This window comes from Acanthopagrus latus, chromosome 1 (genome assembly GCF_904848185.1).
Source record: "Acanthopagrus latus isolate v.2019 chromosome 1, fAcaLat1.1, whole genome shotgun sequence".
NCBI classification, from domain to species: domain Eukaryota; kingdom Metazoa; phylum Chordata; class Actinopteri; order Spariformes; family Sparidae; genus Acanthopagrus; species Acanthopagrus latus.
The window spans coordinates 31719938-31745847 of NC_051039.1; the positions used below are offsets into that span (position 1 = coordinate 31719938).

General features: G+C 39.8%; 1 protein-coding gene across 4 annotated transcripts; it reads right to left on the reverse strand.

Annotated features, from left to right (window-relative positions):
- Positions 1 to 3509: 3509 nt before the first annotated feature.
- On the reverse strand, positions 3510 to 25779 carry LOC119027834 (sterile alpha motif domain-containing protein 9-like). Of its 4 annotated transcripts, none has more exons than XM_037113329.1 (4): positions 25657 to 25779; positions 21632 to 21788; positions 12970 to 13024; positions 3510 to 11033 (listed from the first exon to the last, which is right to left on the reverse strand). In XM_037113329.1, exons 2-4 carry the CDS (start codon positions 21730 to 21732, stop codon positions 6207 to 6209), a joined length of 4983 nt encoding a protein of 1660 aa, XP_036969224.1. In that variant the 5' UTR covers positions 21733 to 21788; positions 25657 to 25779; the 3' UTR covers positions 3510 to 6206. The 4 variants fall into 4 exon arrangements, with proteins under 4 accessions (XP_036969224.1, XP_036969217.1, XP_036969208.1 ...); XM_037113322.1 differs by lacking the exon at positions 25657 to 25779 and adding an exon at positions 24514 to 24645; XM_037113313.1 differs by lacking the exons at positions 21632 to 21788; positions 25657 to 25779 and adding an exon at positions 13255 to 13672.
- Between the last annotated feature and the right edge of the window lie 131 nt (positions 25780 to 25910).

Here is a 25910-nt window from a genome sequence, read left to right on the forward strand (position 1 = left end):
TATCAAATAGGAACTTAAGCAGTCTCTCAATTCAAAAGGAGCACTAAAGCTGACTCAATACAGCAATTCAAAATGAATAGTAGAAGTATAAGGTTGTGAACCGTGACATAGAATTTGTCTTCAAAATAAGAGCTTTACATTGCACCCTATTTAGAACTGGGTTCTTAGCGGGGGGCTTTTAATTTGAAAGTAGCGACCATCCTCCTTAGCTTTCCGACACAACAACAAGCTAACACAACCAAACAGCTACAGAGACCGAGGAGACGCTGCATCTCCTGGATCTCTGCAGCTGTCCAGTTGTTCATCTTAATGTCCGTGGATGAAGTGATGGACTGACTGCTGTGATCAGCTGTTTCTTGGTTTTACAGTTTTTCTCGATTGTTTACACACATTTTCTGAAAGCATGCCTCATACTCTCAGAACTCTACACACAAATCAAAAATCACACACACAATGGGCAAAGCCCCTCAATTCTCCTGCAAAATGAAACTTTACATTCAAAACAATGTTATTTCTTCTCAAAATGGTATTTTGTTTTCAAATGGCACACACAAACCATCAAATGAATAGACATTTAGAAGAACCAGTTGAACACTGTCCTCAATGTAAAACACTATGATGAATGGACAACACTTCTTCTTCATTGATCATAATGACTTAGGCCTTTTTTTTGTTCAGTGTTACAGCTCATACATGACTGTGTTGTAAAATATTTGAGAATATTGTTTTTATACTCAGGACACACAAATACGCGGTAACAAATATATTTTATCCACCTTGTGTTGGTAATCTTTCAGTTCTGCAATACAAATAGTAAAATACTGTAAATACTGTGTAGGAATACAAAGTAGGAATACATTTCCCAAATACTTGAAACATACTTTATTTTTACAGTCAACAGAACAGTCCACAGGCAATACTGTACTACTGTACTCATTGAGTACTGTATTGATATGCAGTACTGCAAATTTCTAGTGAGAGTAGATTTCTTACCTATTCTCATTACTCTCACTCCTCTGGCTCTGCCTCTGTTTCCAATGTTGGCATCCATTGCTCCAAAGCAGAAGAGCTCACCTGTTGGCCTTTTATGCTAAAGCTCTGATTGCTAATTGTAAAACTGTGTGACAGGTGTTTGACCATGTGATGAGTCAGTGTGCATAGTAGGGCACTTGACTTTAGAATTTTGAATGACAGTGCGTTCCTTGTGAAAACAAGAGATTTTCTCCATGAAAACTGTGCCAAATGCAGAGAATTGTGCATAGTGTTTTGAAAAAAGTGTTTTAGAACTGCAATTTGAGTGTAAAGCAGGAATTGTGCTTGTAGTTTAGCAGAATTGGTTCAGGGGGTTGGTGCATGAGTTACATTTTTGTGTGTAAACAATCGAGAAAAACTGTAAAACTCCCCGGCTGTGGGTCGCACAACAGTGCAGGTGATTGACACCTCCGCCCACCTCATGCAGAGGCCGGCACATTTACGCCTCTTTTTTAGATAGCAGAATCTCAGAATTAATTGCGTTAATTTTCATAACGCGTTAATTTGCAGTGTAATTAATTTATCTAATTAATGCGTTAAACTGACAGCCCTACAAAATATACTACTGTATGAAGACATGATGAAGTCAAAATGTGTTTGATGTACTGTACGGTACAGTATTGAGGAAATGTGTTTGTCACCTAGTCATTTACATTACAAACACACTGTTTGGTAATATAATAAGTGTAGAAGGTGAAAAAAAAAATGGAGAAAAAAAAAAATTATATACATTGCTTGTCCTGTCTGCCCCAAATTCAAAACCAAAAGTGAAAGTGTCATCCAGAGGCATTTGCTGAATCATGCGGCAAATGCAGTGCATTTCAAGGGAATATTCATCAAGTATCTTTTTGAGATCATATGCTTTCACATGTAAATTTGAATGATACTTGTGTTTTTGCATGTCTAAGGGCATATTGTAGCCAGTGTTATACTGGGTTGCACTCTTCGAGGTCTGTGGATAAGTTTTAGCAGAGAAAGCAAGTTACTCTCAAAACTACTTATAGCAGTTAGTTGAGTTGTTTCACTTTTTGAAGTATACATAACTGTTTAAAGTAGGGAAAAATATATTTGTATGTACTGTATAGGATGTTAAGTAAGCATTTGTCTCCCAGGTACTGTATGATTTTTAAGACAAATTACTCTCCCTTTTTAGAAAAGATGCAATCTGCCCTGCAGAGATGGAGGCCATTTTCACTGTCCATTTTGTGGAACTACAATAATCCGGAAAGATACTATTATGCCCCATCTTATACAGTGCACAAATAAATGTGATATGGCTCAACTCACCTCGGCTCCACCTTCTCAACCGCACTCACCAGAGACCCACCCTACTGTTTTATTATCAATGAGTGTTTCATACACACTCCCACCTTCTGTGTCAGTCATCAAAATTGACCATTGCTACACACAAACAGCATCCCCGAAGACCCCAGATCTATCTCAGTCAACCCTAGCTCCAACCTCAGAGGACCCCACTGCTCTAGAGGAAGAAGTAACTGGGGATGTGCCACCAGCTCATGTGAGGTGGCCACACTGCCCAGTGGTTTTGTACAAGAGGAATTTGTTATTACATATCCAAAGAAGCATGGCCGAGTAAAAGACACAATCTCACTTACAAAGTATATCTGTTGACCAAAGTAACGGCCTCTATGCCGTCAGAAAAACTTCCAGAGGATTGAGTGTTCCAGTGCATGTGCAGCGCAAGACATGGGGACAGCAACGTGTGATGAGATGTGAGATGGAGGTTTGTTTTTCTACTTTGGAATATTTGGCGATGGAACACAATAAAATGTTTGTCACAAAAAAGTCCAAGTCAAGTTATTAATGTTGCTGGCGTGATGGTGTAAAGTTGCGTTTAACTGTATTCCAGAAATAAAATAGAATTAATAGAATACTGACAATCTGACAATAGGAAAGTCTAATTATTACAGTCATTTAATAGTTACATGTGAAAATGAACACTCCAGACCCAGGAACTTCCCGTTCTATTTCAGTCACACTTGTCTGTGGCCACTGTGTTGCTCATGATGCCCATCTCATCCCTGAAGATCCCTGGTAGGTGACGAAACGACCAGCAGGACTGATGTCTTTTAGCTAAGCTTCTCTACTATGCTTTTGAGCAAACATTTTATAATATCTGGGCAATACAGTCCTTACACTGTATTACCACCAATGATTTACAGTGTTGGCCTTATGATTTTTCAGTTCTAGCATGAATGATATGTGTAAGCAGCCCCCCACATACACACACACAAACATTGTATTCATGTTTGATAACTGTAATATTGATATTCACAATCATTATTAATTGTAAATCGATGAAACATTAATAAATTCATAAAAAAATCATACTTACCATATACTAATGTGATGGTAAGTATGACATTTGTTGTGACCGTTTTATTAATTCTATATTTAATTTGAGGATTCAGTTTATTCAATCTTAGTTATTCTTCAGTCCTGTTTGTGTGTGTGTGTGTGTGTGTGTGTGTGTGTGTGTGTGTGTGCGTGTGTGAAGCCCCCTACCACCACACAAACATAATATTCACATTTGTATTCATAATGAGACAATATGACATTAATGACATGGAAGCTAAATCCATGAAATGTAAATATTATAACTTAGTGATTATCATAGGCTTCTAACTAACTTGAGTAATGTCATGGCAAGACAATTAACTAATCAATTTTGCCGTTACGATAAACATATAAGTGTACAAAATACATAGAATTATGTTATGTGTAACCCATACAGTCTATGGTGTAAACGTACGTGTTTTTTAAGCTTTTATTTTGGTTTTATCTCGTTAATTAACTAACTTCCGCTTGAGACTTCCGGTATGGATTGGATACATGGCGGTGCCCTTGTCGGCCATCTTGACTGCAGATGAGTACTCTTGGGGTCTTTTTTTGGGGATATTAGAAAAATGAAGCAACTGGAGGGAGAAGGCGACGCGAGATCTTCCGCCCCTGAAATTAGAGCCTGCAGGCAAGTACCTTACATATGTGGCAGGCGGACATACCGTTGTTTCATTGTGTTGTTTAATAGTGGTGTCAGTGAGTCCCTGTTTTGTCATTTCCCAATGAACGTTAGGCACATTTGAGACACAGACAATAAGAGCACATGGGAAGACCCCCCTTTTTCAGAGGTGGGAACTCTGCCATGGCCGAGGGGTTTCAACTAGCTGTAACCTCGAAGCTCCTCAATGCACATGCGCTCAACCATTGAGGAACTGTGGATGTAGGTTAGCATCCAGCATGGACGAGTCCATTTCTGACCACCACCTGTGATGTGACTGTTTCTAACAGTGTTGTATGAATAACCAAAACCTGAAGCTGGAATAATGAGCAGACTAATTCTGCTGAGGAGACTCAGGTGGCCCTTTTTAGTGCAGTTGCGTAAACAATTTTGGAATTTTTTGGCTCTTATTCACATGGGCGTAGAATTGTGTATGGACCATATGGACGGATCCATACCAATCTTAAACACTGGCTGAAATGTCCACATCAGTTTTTTTTGGCTATGTCTCACTAATGTCAAAATCAAACCTACACCCTTGTCAAGAACCCATTCAGCATTTTAATGCAGGTTTGACAAAAAGAAATCATCTGTATTCAACAATACATAATATCATTTCAAATACATACCTCTAGAAATCTGATCTCTATACCAGAGAATTCCAGCTCTACGAATATTCAACAGTAAGAAAAAAGAAATCTAACAATATTCCAAAATAAATGTAATGCATTTTAAAAATTAAACATAATAAACAGAACATCATAATTTGAATGAGTACCATCCTCATGTAGTTCCTCACTGAGAAAAAAGGACAAATCCTCACATTTTTTCAGCAGAAGGGCTTGAGGCTGTGAAGAACAATGTTTGCCAATATAAAGTTGACTGTATCAGACACACATTCATTTCCATCCTGCATTTATCATTCAAACCCTGCAGGAGACCAGAAACAAGTCTGCTCATTGTATTTCCAGATAGCAATTTAGGTCCACTAACTCTTGACAGAGAATGAGATTGGAGTTGCTGGTTATACTATAATACAACAAAGGATGCTCAACAACCCATTCACTTTTTCAAATATATAAAGACTTGACAAAAAGATGGATTAACTTAATATCACAGCATTTCATTGCTGTAAGTCATTAATTAATGGAAAAAGATTTTTAAAAAAAAAAAATCCAACATTTTCTTTAAAATAAACATAAAACATACTGAATAAAAAGTGACTGAGCATAGACTTAAATGATATAGTCATTAAAAGACCTCAGATTCTCTCTTAGTAAAAGGCACTTGTCCATTATTGAGGTCTATGTGAGGAAATTTTTGATTTAAATACACAGATTTCAAATGAAACTTTGAAGTTCTCTTAGGAGAAAACCATGAACTGTATGCTATCATTATGTACAGTTTAAGCAAATGAAACAGCACACCTGAAATCTTAGGTTCGATTGCCTCAAGGCCTGCTGTTTTGTGTTCAGATCTACTGTTGGGAAAACCAAACACAGGCTTTACAAGAAACTCTTACAAGTACACATGTTGATTGTAGTATAGTAATAGTAATAACACATAATTAGCCAAACTTTGCGTCAAATTAGACAAAAACTGAAAATATGATTTTAACTCAACTCTAAACCAGATAGGCTATCCTCATCATGTATTACACAGTATTTGTCAAAAGCATGCAATTAGCAATCAATCACAAAGCCGTATCAGATCCAAAATGTATTAAATAGATGTTATATTATCCCTACAAAATGACATATTATTATTCCTAGTTTTGTCTAATTTGATACACAGCACTACATCTTCTTGGTGTGCTCCAAAATAAAGTGTGAGGGCAGGTAGCCAAGGAAACTAAAGGTGAACTCTCAGTGTTGAGAGCTTGTGTTGAATTGCTTGTGATCAATTTCAATGATGGACAACATGCCACTATTTTGCTACCAAAGCAAGACAAAGCACCCCATACACTGTCCTAATTGGTTTGGAGAACATAACACAGCTTTTTCTTTTATCAGAAAATAAATAAACATTTGGTCCAGAGGGTTGTGAAAGTGGGTGTTTCAATTGCAAGATCCAATATTTCTGTCCTATTTGCCCACCCTCTTTATTTAAGTGTTTGCATGTAAACTCCTGTTCAAATTTGCAATTTAATTGCATATTACTCATTTTCATACTTAATGTTGTAGGCCACAGGCCCTTCCATGGTGAATCCAAGGTAGAATGATACGTCCTCCCGGCTGTATCCACTTCGAATATCACCCAGGTAAACCGGACGCACTGGGATTTTTAGGTTGCCATGATAGTAAACATATATTTCACCATTTTGAGACTTTCCTTTAATCCTCAACAGCTTCTTCTGGATCTCTGGCTCATTCCAGGCTGCACCACTCTGCCACAGATGGTGCAGATTTTGTGGCTGACTTTGGCCACTGAAAGAGGCTTGCTGCCCTGAAACATTGATCAGGATTTGATCAAGCTTCATCTTGGAAACTACTCGGCTGAGTCCACTTGATTGCCCAAGTAAGAAATGAGCAACTGGAGCCCGTGCTGGAAACATGTGAGAGAAGCGTCGATGAAAAGATTTTTTGGCTGATGTGACATACATGCTGATATTTTTGTATGTTGCCGACCTTTCAAGCCTTTGGTCCTGAGCAGGCCACAAAAGCAACATGGAGAGGTAATACAGCTCTGTCAAATTTGAATGAGTGCCCTCTTCTTGCAGTGCCTCATTGAGAAGACGGACCAGCTCCTCATATTTTTTCAGGAGTTTGCAGGAGGGCTTGAGGCTGTGAAGAACAATGTTTGCCAAGATGAAGCTGACTGTATCTGACACGCATCGACGGGGTGAGTTGTCAGATATAAATTGCCATTTTTGGAGAATGTGCTCCATTTCACCCGGGGCTTTGTCATACAAGCACTGCAGAAGTCCGGCAAACGAGTCTGCTCGTTTCATTTCCAGATAGCACTTCTGGTCCATTAACTCCTGATGGAGACTGAGTTTGGGGTTGCTGGCTTTTTCAGATGCTTTTTCTTCCTCTGAAATCCTAAAGATTTCTATGTATTTTTTGAAGTACTCAGAAATCTTTCGTTTGTTTCTCTCATCAACTGTCTCCCTTTCTTGTGACCTAGGTTTTAGGTATGTGAAGTAGTTCTCAAAGAAGTTGAAGATTTTCTTAAGCCTTGGCTTCAAAGAGACCAAAAATCGCTCATTGTCTGCCATGACAGCAACAAACTGGTTAATGAATGAGTTGCTTGAATCATTTAAACTGCTCACTGGTCCACCTTTGAGGAATTGCAGCATTTTGTCCCTCTTGTGTCTGTCTCTGAAAACAGGTAGCTTTGTAATGACATCAATGAGGCTCATCATGACTTCTGTCTCACCAACATAGCCTGATGTGTTGTAGGACTTCTGCCTTTTTTTGTGGTGTATATCAAATACATCTAATGGATCATCCTTTCTGGCAAGCTCCTGTGAATCCCGGAATGCAGTTACAGCTCTGGACGCTAATTGTATGCATTTCTCAAGTGTTTCTGGAGTGATGTCCTCAGAATCTTCAATTTCCTTTTTGAGGTGGCTCTTGTACACTTGCCCGACTGTATCTGCAATGTAAGAATTAGACATTTTCTCCCGTGCATCCAAAGCCCATTTGAGGGCAGAGTCGAATTCTTTCTCTTTCAAGCAGTAATATCTGGCCAATGCTTGTGGCAGTGTTGCACTTTTGTCAAACCTCAATGTGGCCATTTCTAAGACTTCTTTGATTTTGTCAGGTCCTTCCTCTTCATGTATGGCTTCAATCAGTGGAGAAAACAATGTGTCTTTGTCATCCCCTTGTTGTTTTCGGTGACGTGTGATGAGCATGCTAAGAATGTTTTGGACCAGGAAATCCTTTCCCATGCATGATTTGTAGAGTCTGTCACAGTGCAAAATGTTTGCAGTTATCTCTGCCCGAGAAAGGTTGTGTTTCTGGGTAAGAACTTCAAGACACTTACTAGCAATCATTTGGTGTAAGAATCGTACTGTTTGATAGGTACCATGCTCTTCAACAGTGAAAGTGATCATCAATGTTGAATAGGGATTCATCTCATCGGCAAGAGTTTCTTGCTTCCGCAGAGCATTCCTTATCCCAACTAACTCTTCACACAGAGAAAGTGACATATAGGATCCATTGACATAGGTGTTCAGCAAAGCTAGGAAGGAGAAAAGCCTACCCTTTTGGGAAGTTGCATCAAGATCTTTGACAATGTTGCTCACAATATTTGAGATGTAGTCCTCACTGAAATTTTTTGTCATGATCATGAAGGCATAGAAGGTTTCTGGCTTTTCATGGTTATTCTTGAGTTGCTCAAATTTTTCAGAAAACAAACTCTGTTCTCTTTTTGACAACTTGTTGGTGATGGACACATTTGCAATGCAGCTATTTCTAGTGCTCTCATCAGGGAAACTGGTTCTCTCACAGTTGAGTATGATTGCCATGAGATGTCGCTTCCTATCACTGGCAGCATTAAGGATGCACTGCTTTAGGTCCTCTACATCATCCCAGTTGTCCACCAAAAGGAGAACAGGTATAAAGGCCGATTGCTCTTGTTTGCCATATGTCAGCAGGCTTTTGACTTGAGTTGCAATCTCACTATTTGTTGCCATGTTGTTTTTAACAACAGCACATCTGAATTTGCTTCTCAGGTTCCAAAGCACATGCATTGCCAGAGTTGTCCCCCCACATCCAGGGTGATGAAATAGATTAATGATAACACATGGAGTATTGTAGCTTTCAGTAGGAGTTATCAGGTCATATAGCTCGTTGTACTTGTCTCGTTTGATGAATGGCAGGCTGCCTTTCATCTCAGAAAGGTAAAAGTTCCACCATGAAACTTGTCCCCCCCTGTAAAAACCTGCTTCTGTTTTCTTCTTGAACTCCTGAAAGGAATCCTTTGTTTCAATTTCTGTGTTCTCACATTCATTTTCACACAAGATGTCCAAAACAGTCATCAACTCTTCATCCTTTGTTTCCAGCAGAATGGAGCTTGAGCCTGTGGATGGCAAGAACCTCCTGGAAGACTGCGTTTGAGGCTCTTTAAGCTTTTTAATGGTGCTCGATATTTCATTCAGATTCAGCTCATAGATGCATTTACTGGTGATGTCCTCCTTACATCGACACTCTATCAGCTGCCTCCATTTTCCAAATACGGTGCAGTCTTTGCATATGCAAACCATATTGTCGACCCCTTCCAGTGTGCGATAGATTGCGCAGAAAGTCTCCAAAATGGGGCTTGAGATGTCTGTTACTTCTGAGTGAAGAAGGAATATCACCAAGAGTCTGTCTTTGGAAAGCAAATCTGGGTTGCAAAGCAATGAAATCATGTTGTTGATCTCACCAGAGCGTTTTTTAAGCCATTCACTAGGTCCTAGTGGTTTGTCTGTCTCACTGTCTTCATTCACTCTCCCATTGCAGAAAACCCAACTTGTTTGTTTGAACAAGTTCAGCTTTTGCATGACTGCAGTTATACTGTCTTGAGTGGTGTACATGCATGGGTAGTGCAGATTAGCTATGTGTACTGTTTTGTAAAAGCTGCATGTTCCATTCACATCAGACTCTGGGTCAAAGTCAAGTACTGCAAACAACTTCATCTCTCTCAGAAAATCCAAGTGCTCCAGTTGGCTTGAGTGGCATTTGTCCGTAACTACAATGACTTGAAGGGAATTCTCAAATGCATCTTTTCCACGAGTTATCAGCTGTTTGAGCCTTTGGCCCTGGTTGCCTAGGGAGGGATATTTTTCATCCTTTTCCTCGGCCCTCTTTCGTGCTGAGGCCCAGAGCTTGACTTTATCATTTAAACTTTTGATCTTCTCTTGGACTACCCGAGGATTAGTATCCGCTAAAATATTTATTGACCTCGCACCCTCCCGGACAAAGAGACATTCAGTTTTGCTTTGTTGCTTTTCTTCTGCTGATCTAATACTCAGTAAAGTATAGATTATATTCTCTTGCATCTCTAAATAACTTGGAATAACATCAACTTCAATCACCCATTTGTCAGAAGTGGTTCCATCTTGGTGGTGAACTTGTATATAACTAGGAGGCCTGATGCACATTCTGGCAGCATTTATGTGCTTTTCTTCAAAATATTCACCCAGACATGACTCAAATGCCTCACCATATCTACTGAAAGAGGTAATTTTGTGCCCAACTACCTCACCATGTCCCTGTCCTGGCTGGTTCCTCACTCCAAAATGAATAGTGCCATTGGTTCGTGAATTCATGCAGCTGGCAGCAAAGCAACATACTTCTTTTGTGAATTCATATAGGATCTCTTTTTCACTGGCTTCATTTGCACTAGGCAGTAGCTGGTACTCATGGACAGGTTCCAAAAGATTACTTGGACCAGCTGCAGGAGGAAGAATGTCATTTTCTATGTAGAAAACGGAAGGGTTGCTTCTGTCAAAGGGCCGGATCTGGCACATTGGTCTCTTTAATTGTAGAAATGTTGCATTGTCAGTTATTTCGGTATGGAAGTGTGAGCCACTTGATGTCTTCTGATCTATTACAGACCAAATTTTGGTCCTTACTTCCTGCAATATTTGCAATGTGGAGCTTTGACTTTGAATTCCTGAATCAGATGACACTGTTTCAGTTTCTAAAGATTCATCCACATTTCCTGACACAAACTGCATCTCTGTACTTTTCCACCCTTCACCTTCTTTTGGTTCATAATAACTCCTTGATATTCTCACATTTGGTTCAGAAGTCTCTGTATGCCTTCTGAACTTCTCAACATGTCGTATGATTTGTATTGCTGGTGCTAGTGGAACACCCAGTTCCAACAAGTCTTGTTTTTCATAGCAGAGCAAGCAAGCTCCTGACAACTCTTGGTCATAGAGCTTCTGTGCAATTTTATGTGGTACCCGAAGTTTAAAGATCAGCCAGTCTTTCACATGTTCTTTGTCCCAGTCCTGGATCAGTGATGGGAGTGCAGGTTCATGTTCCACCTGTACATCGAGACATTAAAATAAGAGAAAAATAATACTGGATATTCTGACAGCAAGTTCTTAAACATAAACTACTATAGCACAAAAAGTAAGGAAATTTGTGTTTGGCAGATTATTTCTTTGGTATAACTCTGGTTCTTGGCAATAAATCTTGTACAATTGGAGAGCCTGTTTATTTCCCTTTTAAATGGTGCCACATTTGTAAGGAACATGTATTTGTGGGACGAGCAGCAGAATTGAGTATGTGGATTGCCCCAGTGAAAAATTTGCCAAATCTTCTCTGCCAATCAGCTTATTCTGCTATTGACTCTTGTTTGGTGGATTGGAAGATTGAATTCTGAAGAAACAAGACATATTGGCAATTTAACAATTTATCAATTTAACAAACAGGAGCCTAAGGAGCATGTGGGAGATCCATACACAGCCACAACAGTCTGGCACATTCACCTCATGCTGGTCACCTTTTGCTGGTCACCACTGCTATTGACTTGTCATCACTGGAGGCAATCTCAGTGCAGAGAGATATTGAGATGAGATTCTGCAGCCAGTGGCAATCCCATGTCTCTACAGTCTGGGACCTAACTCTATCCTCCAAGATGACAACGCTCATCCCCACAGGAGGGTGTTTCTCAGAATTTGGGAGTGGAGAGGATGGAATGGCCTGCCAGCAGACCTGACCCCATTGAACACTTGTGGGATCAGCTTAGGCATGCTGTTCATGCTAGAGTGACCAACACAACCACATTGGCTGACTTGCGACAAATGCTTGAATACCATCCCATGGCAGTATGTGACCAGGCTGGTGACCAGCATGAGGTGAAGGTGCCAGACTGTTGTGGCAGTGTATGGTTCTTCCACTACCTACTGAGGCTCCTGTTTGTTACTATTGAACTATTGAATTGTTAAATTGCCAATATGTCTCTTTCTCAGACTTTAATCATCCAATCCACTGAAAAAGAGTCAACAGCAGAATAAGCTGTTTGGCAGAGAAGATTTGGCAAATCTTTCATGGACGCAACCCACATACTCAATTCTGCTCCTCATCCCACAAATGCACGTACCTTACAAATGTGCAGTATTGGGCACATTACTTTTAAATAAAGTAAGTGGTTATAGTTACTAGTTACTTCTTCCAAAAAGTAACTGAGTTAGTCATGGAATTACTCCACAATAACAGTAACTAGTTACCAGGGAAATTAACTAATGCATTACTTTTAATTATTCCCCATTTTGAGCTCAGCATTCATTTTAGTGTACTCGGCATCTATGTAAAATGTATTTCTTGCATGGCGGACCGGCACCTGCTCTCCCCGGTATTTTACAAATGAGAGCTCTGAAGGAGTCTGAGTCACCTGTTGACAACAGCAGCATGTTCTCAACAACACACCTGCCTATCGCTGCATTCAATTCAGTCTGTGTCACAACTTTTTGGGAAGCTGATGCAGAAAAATCCAGGTGTAGCTGTTCGGACAGCTCGGTGTCCTTCTTTGTTAGCAGAGCTCACGTTAGCCACACCTGGCCTGCTGTCATCACCAACAGTGTCAACAACGGTGTCTACCTTAGAGAGCCAATCACCATCACTTATGTGGTTGTCCCGCCCCTCCCTCCTCCCTTTGCAGCCCTGGTGGCTGAGAGCCACAATGAGCAGCTTCAGTTTGTAACGGGCCACATTTAACAGTCGGTAACGGTAACAGCGTTGTAACGATGGAAATAGTTAGATTACCCGTTACTGACAGAAAGTAACGCTGTTAGTAACGCCGTTTATTGTAACACCATTATGCCCAACACTGCAAATGTAGCACCATTTAAAAGGGAAATAAACAGGATTTCCAACAGTATAAAATTACTGCCATGAAGCATTGTTGCAACAAAAAAATAATCTACCACACACACACAATTCCTTACTTTTCATGCTATGTTTATAGCCTCAACATACCATTTTTGCCTGTGGTCCACCAACAGAGAATTGTGCTGTAACTGATGTTACATTCCTGTGAAAACATTGAGAAAAACATTAATTATAGCAAAATGCCTTGTATAATTTCAACTGTTTATCATGCAAGATTGTTAACTGACTTTTACTTGGCCGAGAGCAAATACAGTGAAGGGCATTATGTTCACTTTGTGTCTACGTCAGACTAAGATTTTGTTCAACTAGTAACCAATCAATGTACATGCATGTATGTAGAATCTGTGCACACACAAGCGCACACAGTCTTGCCTCTCATCTGTGTCTTCAGAGACAAAATATGGCGGTGGGGTCCTCGACCTATCACTCAGACACAGAGGAGTCGGTGATGTAGGTCTTGTCTCATAGTTTGCATCCATTCTGTCCATTCTGTGCATAGGGCCCCCGCACCACTAGGGGCCCCCCTCAAGTTGCAAGTCCAGTCTCAATATCTGAGGAGTGACCCCACGGAAAAGGTCTGAAAAGTACCCGGCATCTGGCTTGCTGATCAGATTTGGTGTATTGTATTGCATCAGATGAAGCAGTCCTTTGAATTTTAGTAGTGTCTACTTGATTTGTATCAAGTATTTGTATTAATATGACAGGTATTTTTTGTTTTTTGGAATTAAGAAATATTGACAGTCAATTTGAAACCCAGAAATATACAGTTGCATATTTGCTTTCAGGATGGGATTTTTCCTAACAGGGGTTCCTGTTTTTCTGACCTTATACTTACCTCAAGTTGCCTTTGAGACATACATATCATGCTTGCCTGGGGAGAGAAGTTTATTTCAGCCTCATATAAAATCAACAATAATGATGATAATAATATCAAAGCAAACAGAGCTCTGGTATCGGAATAGTATCAGTAGATATCCAAATTCAGGTATCAGGATCGGATGTGAAAAAATGTGGATTACATACTAGATAGATAGATATAGCGCAGTACAACTGGCACCGCAAGACAGAGGAGTTCCCGCTATTTTGTTGTTCTGGTGCGTGACTTCCTGTCTGCTCTGTGCTAAATTCAGCTCACTTGACTGCCGGAGCTGGGACAGAGCAGATACACAGCGCAGCGGACCTGGTGGAAATTAACAAATAGACTACAGTGAAACCTATGAGATCCGCTGGCGTGGCGGGGCCATAACGCAGCGGACACGTATCTGGTGGTATTGCAAGGTTCCATTCCCCATTCCCTGCCCCTCTCACACACACTGGCTGCATCCAGAATTCCATACTAACATGCTGTTGAGCATGCTAAAACAGTATATGAGATTTATTAGTATGTCCGAAACCTTAGTATGAACCCAATTGTACGTGAGGTGCATACTATTTCTGGTAAACACTCGACACTACAGTATAAATGTCGGCATAAATGTCCCACAATGCAATGCAGCGGTGGCGACAACAACAACACAATGGACAGTGACGGACGGTGACCAGTGCGGCTCTGTAACATCTACAACTCTTCAGTTTAAGTGTAAGTATAAGGTTTGACTTATGATGACATATAAGTACAAGGTTTCACTTATGATGACCCACTGTTGTGGTTATAATGTTAACGAAGGAACTAACGTTAATTAAACGGCTACCGTTAGAAACGTTAGTAATGTTAACTTATTTATTTGATTGATTCCCCAGGGACAGATGAGCTGACCGAAAAATTCATCTGCTGGCGAGCAGCCAACGACAGCCTGTTTACAAGCAAAAGAAGTGCAGCTATAAAAGGTTTTGAGTAACTTGACCTTTATATGCATTAAAAGGACATAAATTGCAGTGTCATAAAAGGTCTTAAATTTGACTTGATATACCCTAAATGCACCCTGCTCTTTAATGTGTATTCTTGATTAAACACCATAAAACATCTGCATCTGAAAAACTCTGCTGTATTAATTGTGAACATAATTGTGTTTGCTTTAGAGCTTTCATTAAAGAAACTGGCCTACAATGGAGTGCTGAACCCTGCCTGCATAAAAAAGAAGTGGGAAAATTTAAAGTAAAAATATAAAGTAAGTTGGTCACAGTAGTGGTCACAGTGGTCACAACAGTAAGTTCTAGAAAAGCTTATTTTAATGGTTGATATTTTTGCTATTATGTTTTGTAGGACTTGAAATGTTCCCAGTCAGGGGTTAGTACTGAGAGTGGTGAGACTACAGCAGCATCATGGAAGTGGTATGATGCCATGGATGAAGCAACAGGCGGCAGGCCGTCCATTAGACCTCCTGTCGTTATTGCCTCAGGCAGCCCAGATGCTGCTGTAGCCTCACCACCCTCCAACACCGAGAGCAGGCAGGAGGAATACACGTCAATGAGGAAAAGAGTTAGAGCAGATGTCCTCCAGTACTTGAGGGAGGTTGAGGAGAGACAGGAAGAGCGAGAAAGAGAGGCACAAGAGAGACAAGTGAGACAGCTGAGAGAGGTGGAAGAAATAGAAGGAAGACGAGAGATGGAGAAAATTGAGAGAGAGGAAAGAAGAGAGAGGGAGAGAAATGAGAGGGAGGGAAGAAGAGAGGGGGAGAGAAATGAGAGAGAGGAAAGAAGAGAGAGGGAGAGAAATGAGAGGGAGGGAAGAAGAGAGGGGGAGAGAAATGAGAGAGAGGAAAGAAGAGAGAGGGAGAGAAATGAGAGGGAGGGAAAAAGAGAGGGGGAGAGAAATGAGAGAGAAGAAAGAAGAGAGAGGGAGAGCATTGAGAGAAAGTAAAGAAGGGAGAGGAGACGAAGGAGAGAGAGGAGCATTTTCTCAAATTAATGGAACTTTTGATTAGTAAATAGATAACAAATAATAATATATAATAATAATAGAATAGTTGAATCAGTTAAATAGTTCAAAAAAATATTTAAGGTAGCATTTAGATTATAGTTTTTGTTATATATTTGTGTATTTGTATTTGTGTATAACGTAGATATTTATTAAGGATGGTTTGAAATTCACCAATAATCTTGAACTTAATTACTTACACCTTCTTACCTTAGTGAATAACTGCTTGTAATTAATACATTTCCTTTTTCCTTTTAGGCTATTTAGGTACAATATTTGGCATGTAGTGGATCTTGTATTTGACCATATATTTATGTTCTCTCCTCTGTAGTAACGTACTTCTTTTGATTGAATGGTCTTTTAGGTTAAACTGCAAATTAAGAATACGGAGTATGTGTAAAGAGAAATATCTTCTACACAACAACAATTACAAGTAACCAGTAAAGTTTAATAAATATAATAGTAGTAGTAATAATAACAATATAATACAGTAGTAAAGTAGTAATTAATATAATAATAAATAAATTTAATATATATATATATATATATATATATATATATATATATATATATATATATACACATAATCTCTATGATTATCTATAATCTATAATCTCATAGCCGCTAAAGGTACCCCAATAAAATTCAAATTCTAGGACATTACATAATAGTAGAAGAAGAAGAAGATTTGATATCCACATTTTTTTTGGTGAAGTGCGTTTCATAAATGAAATTTAAAAGAAAATGGTCAAGAACATCCCAGCAAACCAATTAGGCCAGGTGCATTATTCAAAAATGCAATACACTTAAATAAATAAAATTCAGAAATAGTCTGAGTCTAAAATAGGCACTTAAGCAGAAACTAAATTCAAAATGAGCACTAAAGCTGACTCAATACAGCAATTCAAAATGAATAGTAGAAGTATGAGGCTGTCAATAGTGACACAGAATTAGTCTTCAAAATAAGAGCTTTACATTGCACCCCATTTAGAATTGGGTTCTTAGCGGGGGGCTTTTAATTTGAAAGTAGCAACCGTCCTTAGCTTCCTGACACAACAACAAGCTAACACAACCAAACAGTTACAGAGACCGAGGAGACGCTGCATTTCCTGGATCTCTGCGGCTGTCCAGTTGTTCATCTTAATGTCCGCAGATGATGGACTGACTGCTGTGATCAGCTGTTTCTTGGTTTTAAAACTCCCCGGCTGCGGCTCGCACAGCAGTGCAGGTCATTGAAATCTCCGCCCACCTCACGCAGAGGCCGGCACATTTCCGCCTCCTTTTTAGATAGCAGACGAGGTGGAAATAAGTTTACCCTCCGAGGCGGAAAATCGGCGGACCAAAACAGACCCCCAATTTGCCGCCCTCTGTCTAAAACCACGGATCACCTAAAGGACGGGCAAATTGGCGGCTTGGTGCTCTGTCTAAAAACGGCTCATGTCTGTTGTCACTAGTGATGGGAACGGCAGTTCTTTTTACTGAACTGAATCTCTAGAATCCGTTCAGTAAAATGATTCGTTCAAAAGATTCGTTCACTGAATCGTTCAGTGCTCTCCAACTCCTTGAACTGATAAGCAGCCAAACGATCCGTCATTCAGTTAATAATTCAGCCCTGAGGTTCACGTTCACTTACTGAGGGACGGTGTGCAATCATTCGCGGGAGACGCAGCGCTGCTCTGAGTGGTATACATGCACTAAAATTATTACACGGTGAAAGTGTCCTCTGTGCACAGTAAAATCACTTAAGATGATGCTACACAGATGTTAGCAACACAGCGCTAATTTTAGCAGTACCGTTATTGAATGTGTATCATCTCCTCTGCCCTGGCTGAGTGAGAGACACAGCACAGTGCGTGAACGAGGATCACGTCCTCAGCGTCAGTTCTCTGCCTGCAGTAGGTTCGCGAATCATTAATGAATCACAGCGCAGACGTGATTCAAGTCCTGGCGTCCGTCGCTCGCGAACGACCTGCTGAGGACGTAAATCATGTTCGCGCTGTCACTGAATCAGCGTGAACGTGAATCACGTTCGCAAACTTGAGTGATGGCAGCTGCTGAGAATCACGTTCGCAAACGTGAGTGACTTTTACTGTGCAGTAAAATCACTTAAGATGATGCTACACGGATGTTAGCAACACAGCACTAATTTTAGCAGTACCGTTGCTGAATGTGAATCATCTCCTCTGCCCTGGGTGAGTGACACTTCCTCACGTCCTCAGCGTCAGTTCTCTGCCTGCAGTAGGTTTGTGAATCATGAACGAATCACAGCGCAAATGAGAATCACGTCCTCACAGTTCTCTGAGTGAGTCGCGGCAGTTCCACTCTTGGCCGGCATGATCGCAGCTGAGCTCAACTGAACTGAGAAAGGAACGAATCAGTCCATGAAGTGATGCTGTTCACTTTGTTCACTGAAAAGATCCGTTTGTTCGAACAACACGTTCATGACCGACACAACACTAGTTGTCACCCTGCTTTGACTAGCGACGCAGGTGGGAAGTGATGAAGACGTCCGGACAAGTTCCTCGGTGCTGATGCTACCATAGACATAATATACATAGACACCTCATAGCGTGCTAGAACATAATCCCGCGTTGCCGCCATCTTACTTGGCTCCCCTCACTGTGGTCTAGCATCAGAGTCAATTGGAATCAACAGAGAGTGAGCAACTATGACCGTATTTTGTGCAGTTTATGGTTGCAATAACCATTTTTTTATATATATTTTTTGTGACAGCGCCCTGTATCATAACTAAATCTCTGCCATTTGTAACCGTGTGAAAATCCGGTAAAAATTTGGAAGGATTATTGTAGTTGGGGATACACCTTCCTCAGTAGAAATAAATGCAGGGGGGTCACATTGGAGACCTATCCAAGATGGCGGCTGCACTGATATGTTAGCTCCAATAGGCAGTGTCAGTCTATGAGGCGTCTACGTATATATTATGTCTATGGCTAGTTCTACCGTGACGTACCACTGCCAAGTAGCCTATGGGTCATTCACTGGGCCAAATTTAAATGCTCACGCACTGAATTGCCACTCAGAATCTCAGAATTAATAGCGTTAATTTTTATAATGCGTTAAACTGACAGCCCTAATATATAGTGGCCACTTTATGAGGTACACCTGAACAATCTAATGCAATCTAATACAGCTGCTCTGCTGTAAAGTCTACTTTTATGATGCCTTGATATTAATTGTTTGTTAATTGTCAGAGCTGTTAAATAATATGTTTTAGCACTGAGGTCATAGTTAGCGATATTGTTGTACTGGACTGCATTATATTAACATTATATCATATTATTATAGAGGACCAGTACGACAGCGCCTTTAACTGTGACCTCAGTAATCAACATATAACTGACAATGTCACCAAAACCTGAACATTATAAACCTCATAGAGTTTATGGCAGAATTATTGTATCAAATTGAATTAGATTGTAACGTGAAACAGTTAATATTACCTAATAAAGTGGCCACTGACTGTATATAACTTACAGTATATAACGTTACGTTACGGTACATATTAAGTTTGTGTATTTATACACACACACACAGTATACTGTATACTGTATATATTATATAAACTTAACCATTCAATTACACATAAACTTGCTTTTAACAGTTAAGGTTAAAATCTGTTGGAGTAACATTAATATTAGTTGCTCACCTTTCCCAGAAATTTGATGATTATCTGGCGACAAAGATGCTTGTGAGTTACAGAACGAGTTCACCTATGGTTCGCATTTATTATTTTGTGGCGATGTATTATTAGATGTATTAAAAGAGTATTATTGCAGATTGCCGGTAGAGGTAAGGTTGGCACGGCATCTCCAATCCAACTGGCAAGAGGCTCTCAGGAAGTGCGTCACTTCCGCACTGTTATTACTGTTAATAATACAACACCAGCAACAAATTCAGAGGTTGCACATGCCCGACGAAATGTAAATTTTGTCACACTGTCTCAGATTTTGGTCTCAGTCTGGAGCCCTGGGCTACAGACAAGATTTTTTGCTCCCTTTCAGAAGCCACATGTTAAATTTTTACTAACAAAGACAAACATTCACCATTTTCTCTGCATTTTTTCTCACACGTCACCCCTCCATCCTCTCCTTGAAGCTTCGGGCTGACTACACACACTTCTTAAAACTAATTTTCCTCTTTCCAAAAAGTAAACCTTCAGGTGTTCCACCTCCATAGAGTTACCAGGCATCACTGGACTGCCCACAGAGAAAATACAGCACATAAAAAACTTTTGCTCATATAAAACTATCTCCGAGCAGATAAGTGCACTAAACTCCAGCTAACCAGCCTTTCTTGGCCAAGTCAGTTATGACATGCATATAAATATAATAAACATTCCTGTCCAATCTTAGGCTGTTCAACCATTCCCTTTTTCATTGACCTCACCATCACATACAAATGTCTTGGGAAGGGGATGGCAAGCTAAAAGTTAATTATTTAATTGGCTTCAAATCAGGGTTTACATACAACAATTTCTTACTCAACAAGATATACTCCAGCATTTGGGCAATAGAAACCATGTTAGCCACTTTATCAAACACTAAGGTGAAGAGGTACACTTGCACAATAAACGGTGAAGCAAAATGTAGGAGACAATGACAAAACTTGGTGGTTCAGAAAGAGAGACAAACGGAGGACCCAAATCCAGGAGACAGCAAATCGGGGGACCGTGACAATATCTATACCAACCTATAACATTTTTTTTCTTTTTTCTGAAGTTCATGGATATAAGGGAAATACATATGTTTAAATGCATTCTCCTGTCACCTTGTTATTGTACTTGTCTGAACAGCAGAGGGCGCAGTCATGCTGCTCAAGAACAGACCCACCTTACTCCTCTGATTGACTTGCTTTGTTGATTTTGTTCTCAATACTTGGCTTAAACTGTCACATAGACAGGTTAGGGTTAGGGTGGTGTCTTACAGGTAGTTTTTGCTTTCAGCTGTGTTTGAGCTGTTGAAGCTGACTTCTTCACTCATTCTCCGGACCTGCATTTCATTGCAAGGGGGTCTGCTTCACCTAACAAGCCCAAAGACATTGCAGCTGGGACAGCCAGCGGGGAACCTACAGCTCCCAATCCACTGCATCACAATCTACTGCTGGCTCTTTTTACAGGCCAACCACAAGAAAAACACCATTACCTCTGACAAGCACTGAACATGCAGTTAAGGAATAATAATGTGTCAGACAGAGAGTTTTGTTGCCCTGTGTGCTCACCATAATTTTTTGGGCATATATTGTTAAACAGATGAACAGCGTGACCACGGATGTGATCTAAAATGGTTTAAAAGACATTTTCTTTCAGCTTGACTTTAACATTAATTCTCTTTTAATTAACCCCTTAATTCTTCAACACAATGCTGATTATGATTCCATCTGCACTGTTTTGTTGTTTCTGTGGTTGGCTGTTACAGATCTGTTGAGCTTAAATTGTAATAAGCAGTAATGAGTGGATAAAATTTAGAGAAATTCAGGGCTATCCAGTTTGATATTGGATTCAGTCTTTTGAATCAAAAGAGACAGTTGGGCCTTGGCAGAGGTAAATGACCAGCAAAAGTAAATAATTTACTAAATCGGCACTCAGTAGAGTTACTGAGTGCCGATTTAGTAAATTATTTTAGTAAATAATTTACTAAATTGGCACTCAGTAGAGTTACTGAGTGCCGATTTAGTAAATTATTTACTTTTGCTCCCTCATTTGTTTCCCTAGTTTAAAATTCAGATTGTTACCACCCTAATCCCCTGGCCTATTCAGGGGACAAATTTTTCCCTCATGTGGTTTCTCTCAGGCCTGATCTCATCCACAACGCTATACCTGGTTTAATGCAGGATAGCACAGAAGAGATACAATGACATTACTCCTAAACGCACCTTTTTTCATTGCTAAAATCTGGAGGCCCCTCTTTTGAGCTGTCACTCTTCACAGAGAGACAGCTTGAGGAACTGGCTTGCTTCTTCTTCTCTGCATCCATCTTTGCTCTGTCATTTAGGTGTGGACTGGCCTCGCTGACATGCTTTTCATATGCTCCTGCAATGCAGAGGGACAAGTCTGTCAGTGTTGATGACATGATGAGACAGACAACAATCTAATAGAAATGTGGGAAGAAAAACCATGAAGTACTTTCAGTCGGCATATGTAAACCAGTTCTTTAGGTTTGACCTCATTGTTTGGGAATTGTTTGTTGGGGAGTGGCATTACTTAGCAACAGCAGATCATGGAAGGATTAAGTAGGACGAACACAGCCATATCTTGTGTGTTGTGTTTTAACTTGTGATATCCTTGTTCACCAGATGAAATTTCTGTTCTGGAGGAAAAAAAGATTTATTCAAATTCAAAATCCTAATTGCTTGGACTGTATTTAACTGCATCATCTTAACAAGAACTGTGATTTTGTAGCTGACAATTCATTTTGTTTTACATTTACACCAGTGTCTTTTCAGAATCATAATGTCAGGGCCGGTGAGGCCGGGAAATATTGCGGACCCAGAAGCAGCTGAATTCTTGTGTCCAGTAGGTGGTGCTATGGATAAGACACAGTATTGATGCATGGAGGTATTCAGGGTGACATTGTATACCTGTGTGATGAATTTGGTGTACATCGGAACTTGTAGGGACTTGATGCATTGTGGCGAAGCATGAAAATGGATCGCACCATGACACCCACCATGTTTGACGTAGGCGAAAGCTTTTGATAACTTTTCATGTTCAAGGTTTGAGGATGATACTGAGTGAATTGGAAGTGTGTGCAGTTGAATCTGTAGGAGGAGCCTCAGGTGATGATACATATGCATACCGATTGTCATTCATGAATGTGCATGTAGGAGGCAGAGCTTGGACTTTTAATATTCCAGGAGGCACGATAGAGTCGCCTGGTAAAGTCTTTTGTCAGCTATCGTCAGGAGGGCACTGGCAATAATTATACCAAGTTTAGTGTTAATCCCACCTACCAAAAGGACATATAAAAACTTAAATTTAAAGAATACCACCAAGTGGTAATCAGCCAAAATTTTGCACAGAGCCTCAGGGGCTCATGGGGAAGTAGTAACCTGAGTTTGATGTCAGTTGGACACACCAAAGTGGAGATATGCAACACTTCCTGTTTGGAAATCTACAGGAAGTTGTAATTTAATAACTTGAGTATTGTTTGAAATATCACGATTCTTTTAATTATCTTTTGTCAGGAGGGTCTACAGATGCTGTCTGCAAAATTTCGTGCAAATCGGTGAAATCATCCGGGAGGAGTTTTAAAAAGTAGGTTTGCGACATTTTGCGAATTTGTGGGGGAAAAAAAGAAAAAAAACGGTAGGTGGAAATGGGCTTGACCTACATCAGGAGACTCAACACAATTCAGGGATAATTCGTGGATATAAGGATAATATAGGGATACAGCAATAAAGTATATGGGAGTTAACAGGCAAAATGCACTTTCCTCAATTATAGCGCCACCAAGTGGTGGAAATTCCCAATGACGATTTGATTTTTTGGCAGATGTGACCTATATTCCAAGTTTGGTGAGTTTTGGGGTATTTTCAGGCAAAAAACTCATCACTACAAAAACAGTAATATTAAAAAATATTAATTTTCTGCTTGATTGGACTCTCCCTCATTATGAAATGATATACAGAGGTGTAAGAAACATTCATTAACATCTCATCCATCCCGTCTTTTTTCAAGTGAACTACACAATTGTTCTTGAGTATTTACATTTTGTGCTGCCAATACTTCACAGTATAATGGTGTTTTAGACAAGTAAATCAGTTCTTAATGAATTCATCAAAAGGTATGAGGACTCTAAGTCAAGTTATTCAATAGTGATATTTTACTTCAATCCAATGGATTGACTAATAGCAGACATTGCTACCATTTGCATGAATAAATATTAATGATGTATAAAGACTAGTTCAATTGACATGTACTAATGAATGACCTGTTTGATTCCTTACTTGTAGTTGGTGTTAATCTGACCACCAGTGTGCTTTAGCAGTCTGTTGCAATTTGCCTCAAACAGCCAGTGTACCAACAGTATGCATATAGAAGCTAACTAACAGGTGTGTCTGTTCTTGACTGATCTCAAAACTCAGCAGCAGGTGAGGTTTTTTGCACCAGTTTATCTCCATTGTTTCCTTTGTACATTTGCGAATTGGTATCCAAACAATGACACATGGATACCCCATAACAGATGGTGCTGGTTTTGTTAACTTTATAAAACTGTTCAAAACATGTTTACAACATGTTAACTTGTTGCTACACGTAACAAACTCATGCGTGGAAACCAATGAACCTGCTCCCACACCAAGTCTGGAGAAATATGTTTTTAGCTTGTTTACTCGCTTTACTGTACTGAAGGCTCCTTTTTTATACATAACATTAAATAAGGGTCACATGTTAGATTAATTTATGGTCAATCAAGTAATTTTAGAGCATTTTCATATGAGCTCATATTGTTACGACACCCACACTGCTTTGTTTTTTTCTCTCACTAGCATTTCCTTTAGTTCACTTTAAAGTGCAACACACCTTAGTCTTTCTGCATTCCAGAGGACACAGCCACACTGCAGAGAGATCCATTTCGCCTTTAGGCTAATTTCCTTATGCATGTGTGTAGGAAACCACTCAACTCAACTCTCATAATCAGTAAAAGTTTTTCTTTTTTTTTTTAAATATTCAACAGGGTGAATGCAGTCAAACAGATGAGGTAACACATCAGATCCTCTCTGTAAAAGCAGTTCATCGATCGTGCTGGGTTTCTTACCTCTTGGTGTCCAGTTCCTTTGCAAAATATTAATATTTCCCAGGTTGTAACTCACAAATCATGCAATAAACCATCTCATTCCTTTATCTAAAATAGACAGGGTTTCATAAATCCAGTAATACCCAGTTTCAGATCTACTCTGAGGACACTAGCTGATCACTCCTATTTTTTATTGTGGGCTGGGTGATTTTTTTATAGGTGTGTCATACGTCAAAGGAAACAAAGCCAGAGAAAGAGCTGTAGGTTGAAGTACAAAAGTCAATCACTGCAGAGGAAGCACAATGCAAATTAGACAGTATTATTACAGTGAAAGACAAGTAACCTCACTGACTGCTGGTGTATTATTAATACTAGTGCATTGCCCATAGGAAGCGTGTATTCCTATAAAAAACTGGGAGGTTAAGTAACTTTTTCATGGATGGCCAAATGAGGTTGTGTTTGAAGGTGGGACATCAGGGATATAATTGGCTGTTTTTCACTACTTTTGATTGTACCATTATATTTCACTTTAAAAATTATTTACCTTGTCATTATTTTCAGCACATCCTCACATGTGACTGTACAGTTATTTTTTCTTTTCATTTTGACATACTATATTAACACTATGGACCTAAAATCACAAAATAACATAAAATCAGAGTAGGAAAAAGTTAGATTTTTTACTGTGAAAGTTATAATGCAAATATAAATTGTTGTTTGCTAAATTTGTGCATAAGTTTTTGAAATTTACATAGTTATATGTAACTATTTACATTTAAATGCAGGCAATGCCTCAGGCTCAGGGCTCCTCAGCTCATTCCTGCCAGTTCCACATTTAGCAGTCTCCTCCTTGTTTTGACTCACAACACAAAAAAAACCGATTACACTACACACTAAACACACTACACTAAACACTATATAACATACTAACTATACACTCCAAACACGCTATATGTCACAAATCTCTCTACTCTCAAAACTCGCCATCTCTGTCGCTGTTTGTATCACCGCCGGTGTCCCTCACACAACTTCCTGTTCCTCAACAACCTAACTTGCTGCTTGGAGACACTTTGGTGACAAAAGTTTTTACCATTTCTTCCTGCACCAGACACAAAGCAAACGCTACTGCAATGTTCGCGAATAAGCATGGCAGACATTATGTACCCTAAGTCCGGTTTTGGACGTGCCGGTGCGTTCAGTCCGTCGACTCAGGAGGTGGGCCGTGTGGGTTATAGACATATAAAGATATCTTTATGTCTATGGTGTGGGTGGTCTGGCAGCTAGCTGCACACGAACATCCAAAAATTCCGATTCCACTTTGTTTTCCTCGTGTATCTGGAACAGACTCTGTCCAGACTCGTTTAGTCTCATTAATCCACAACAGTCAGTTTAGATGCACAGAACGGGACCGAACCGCC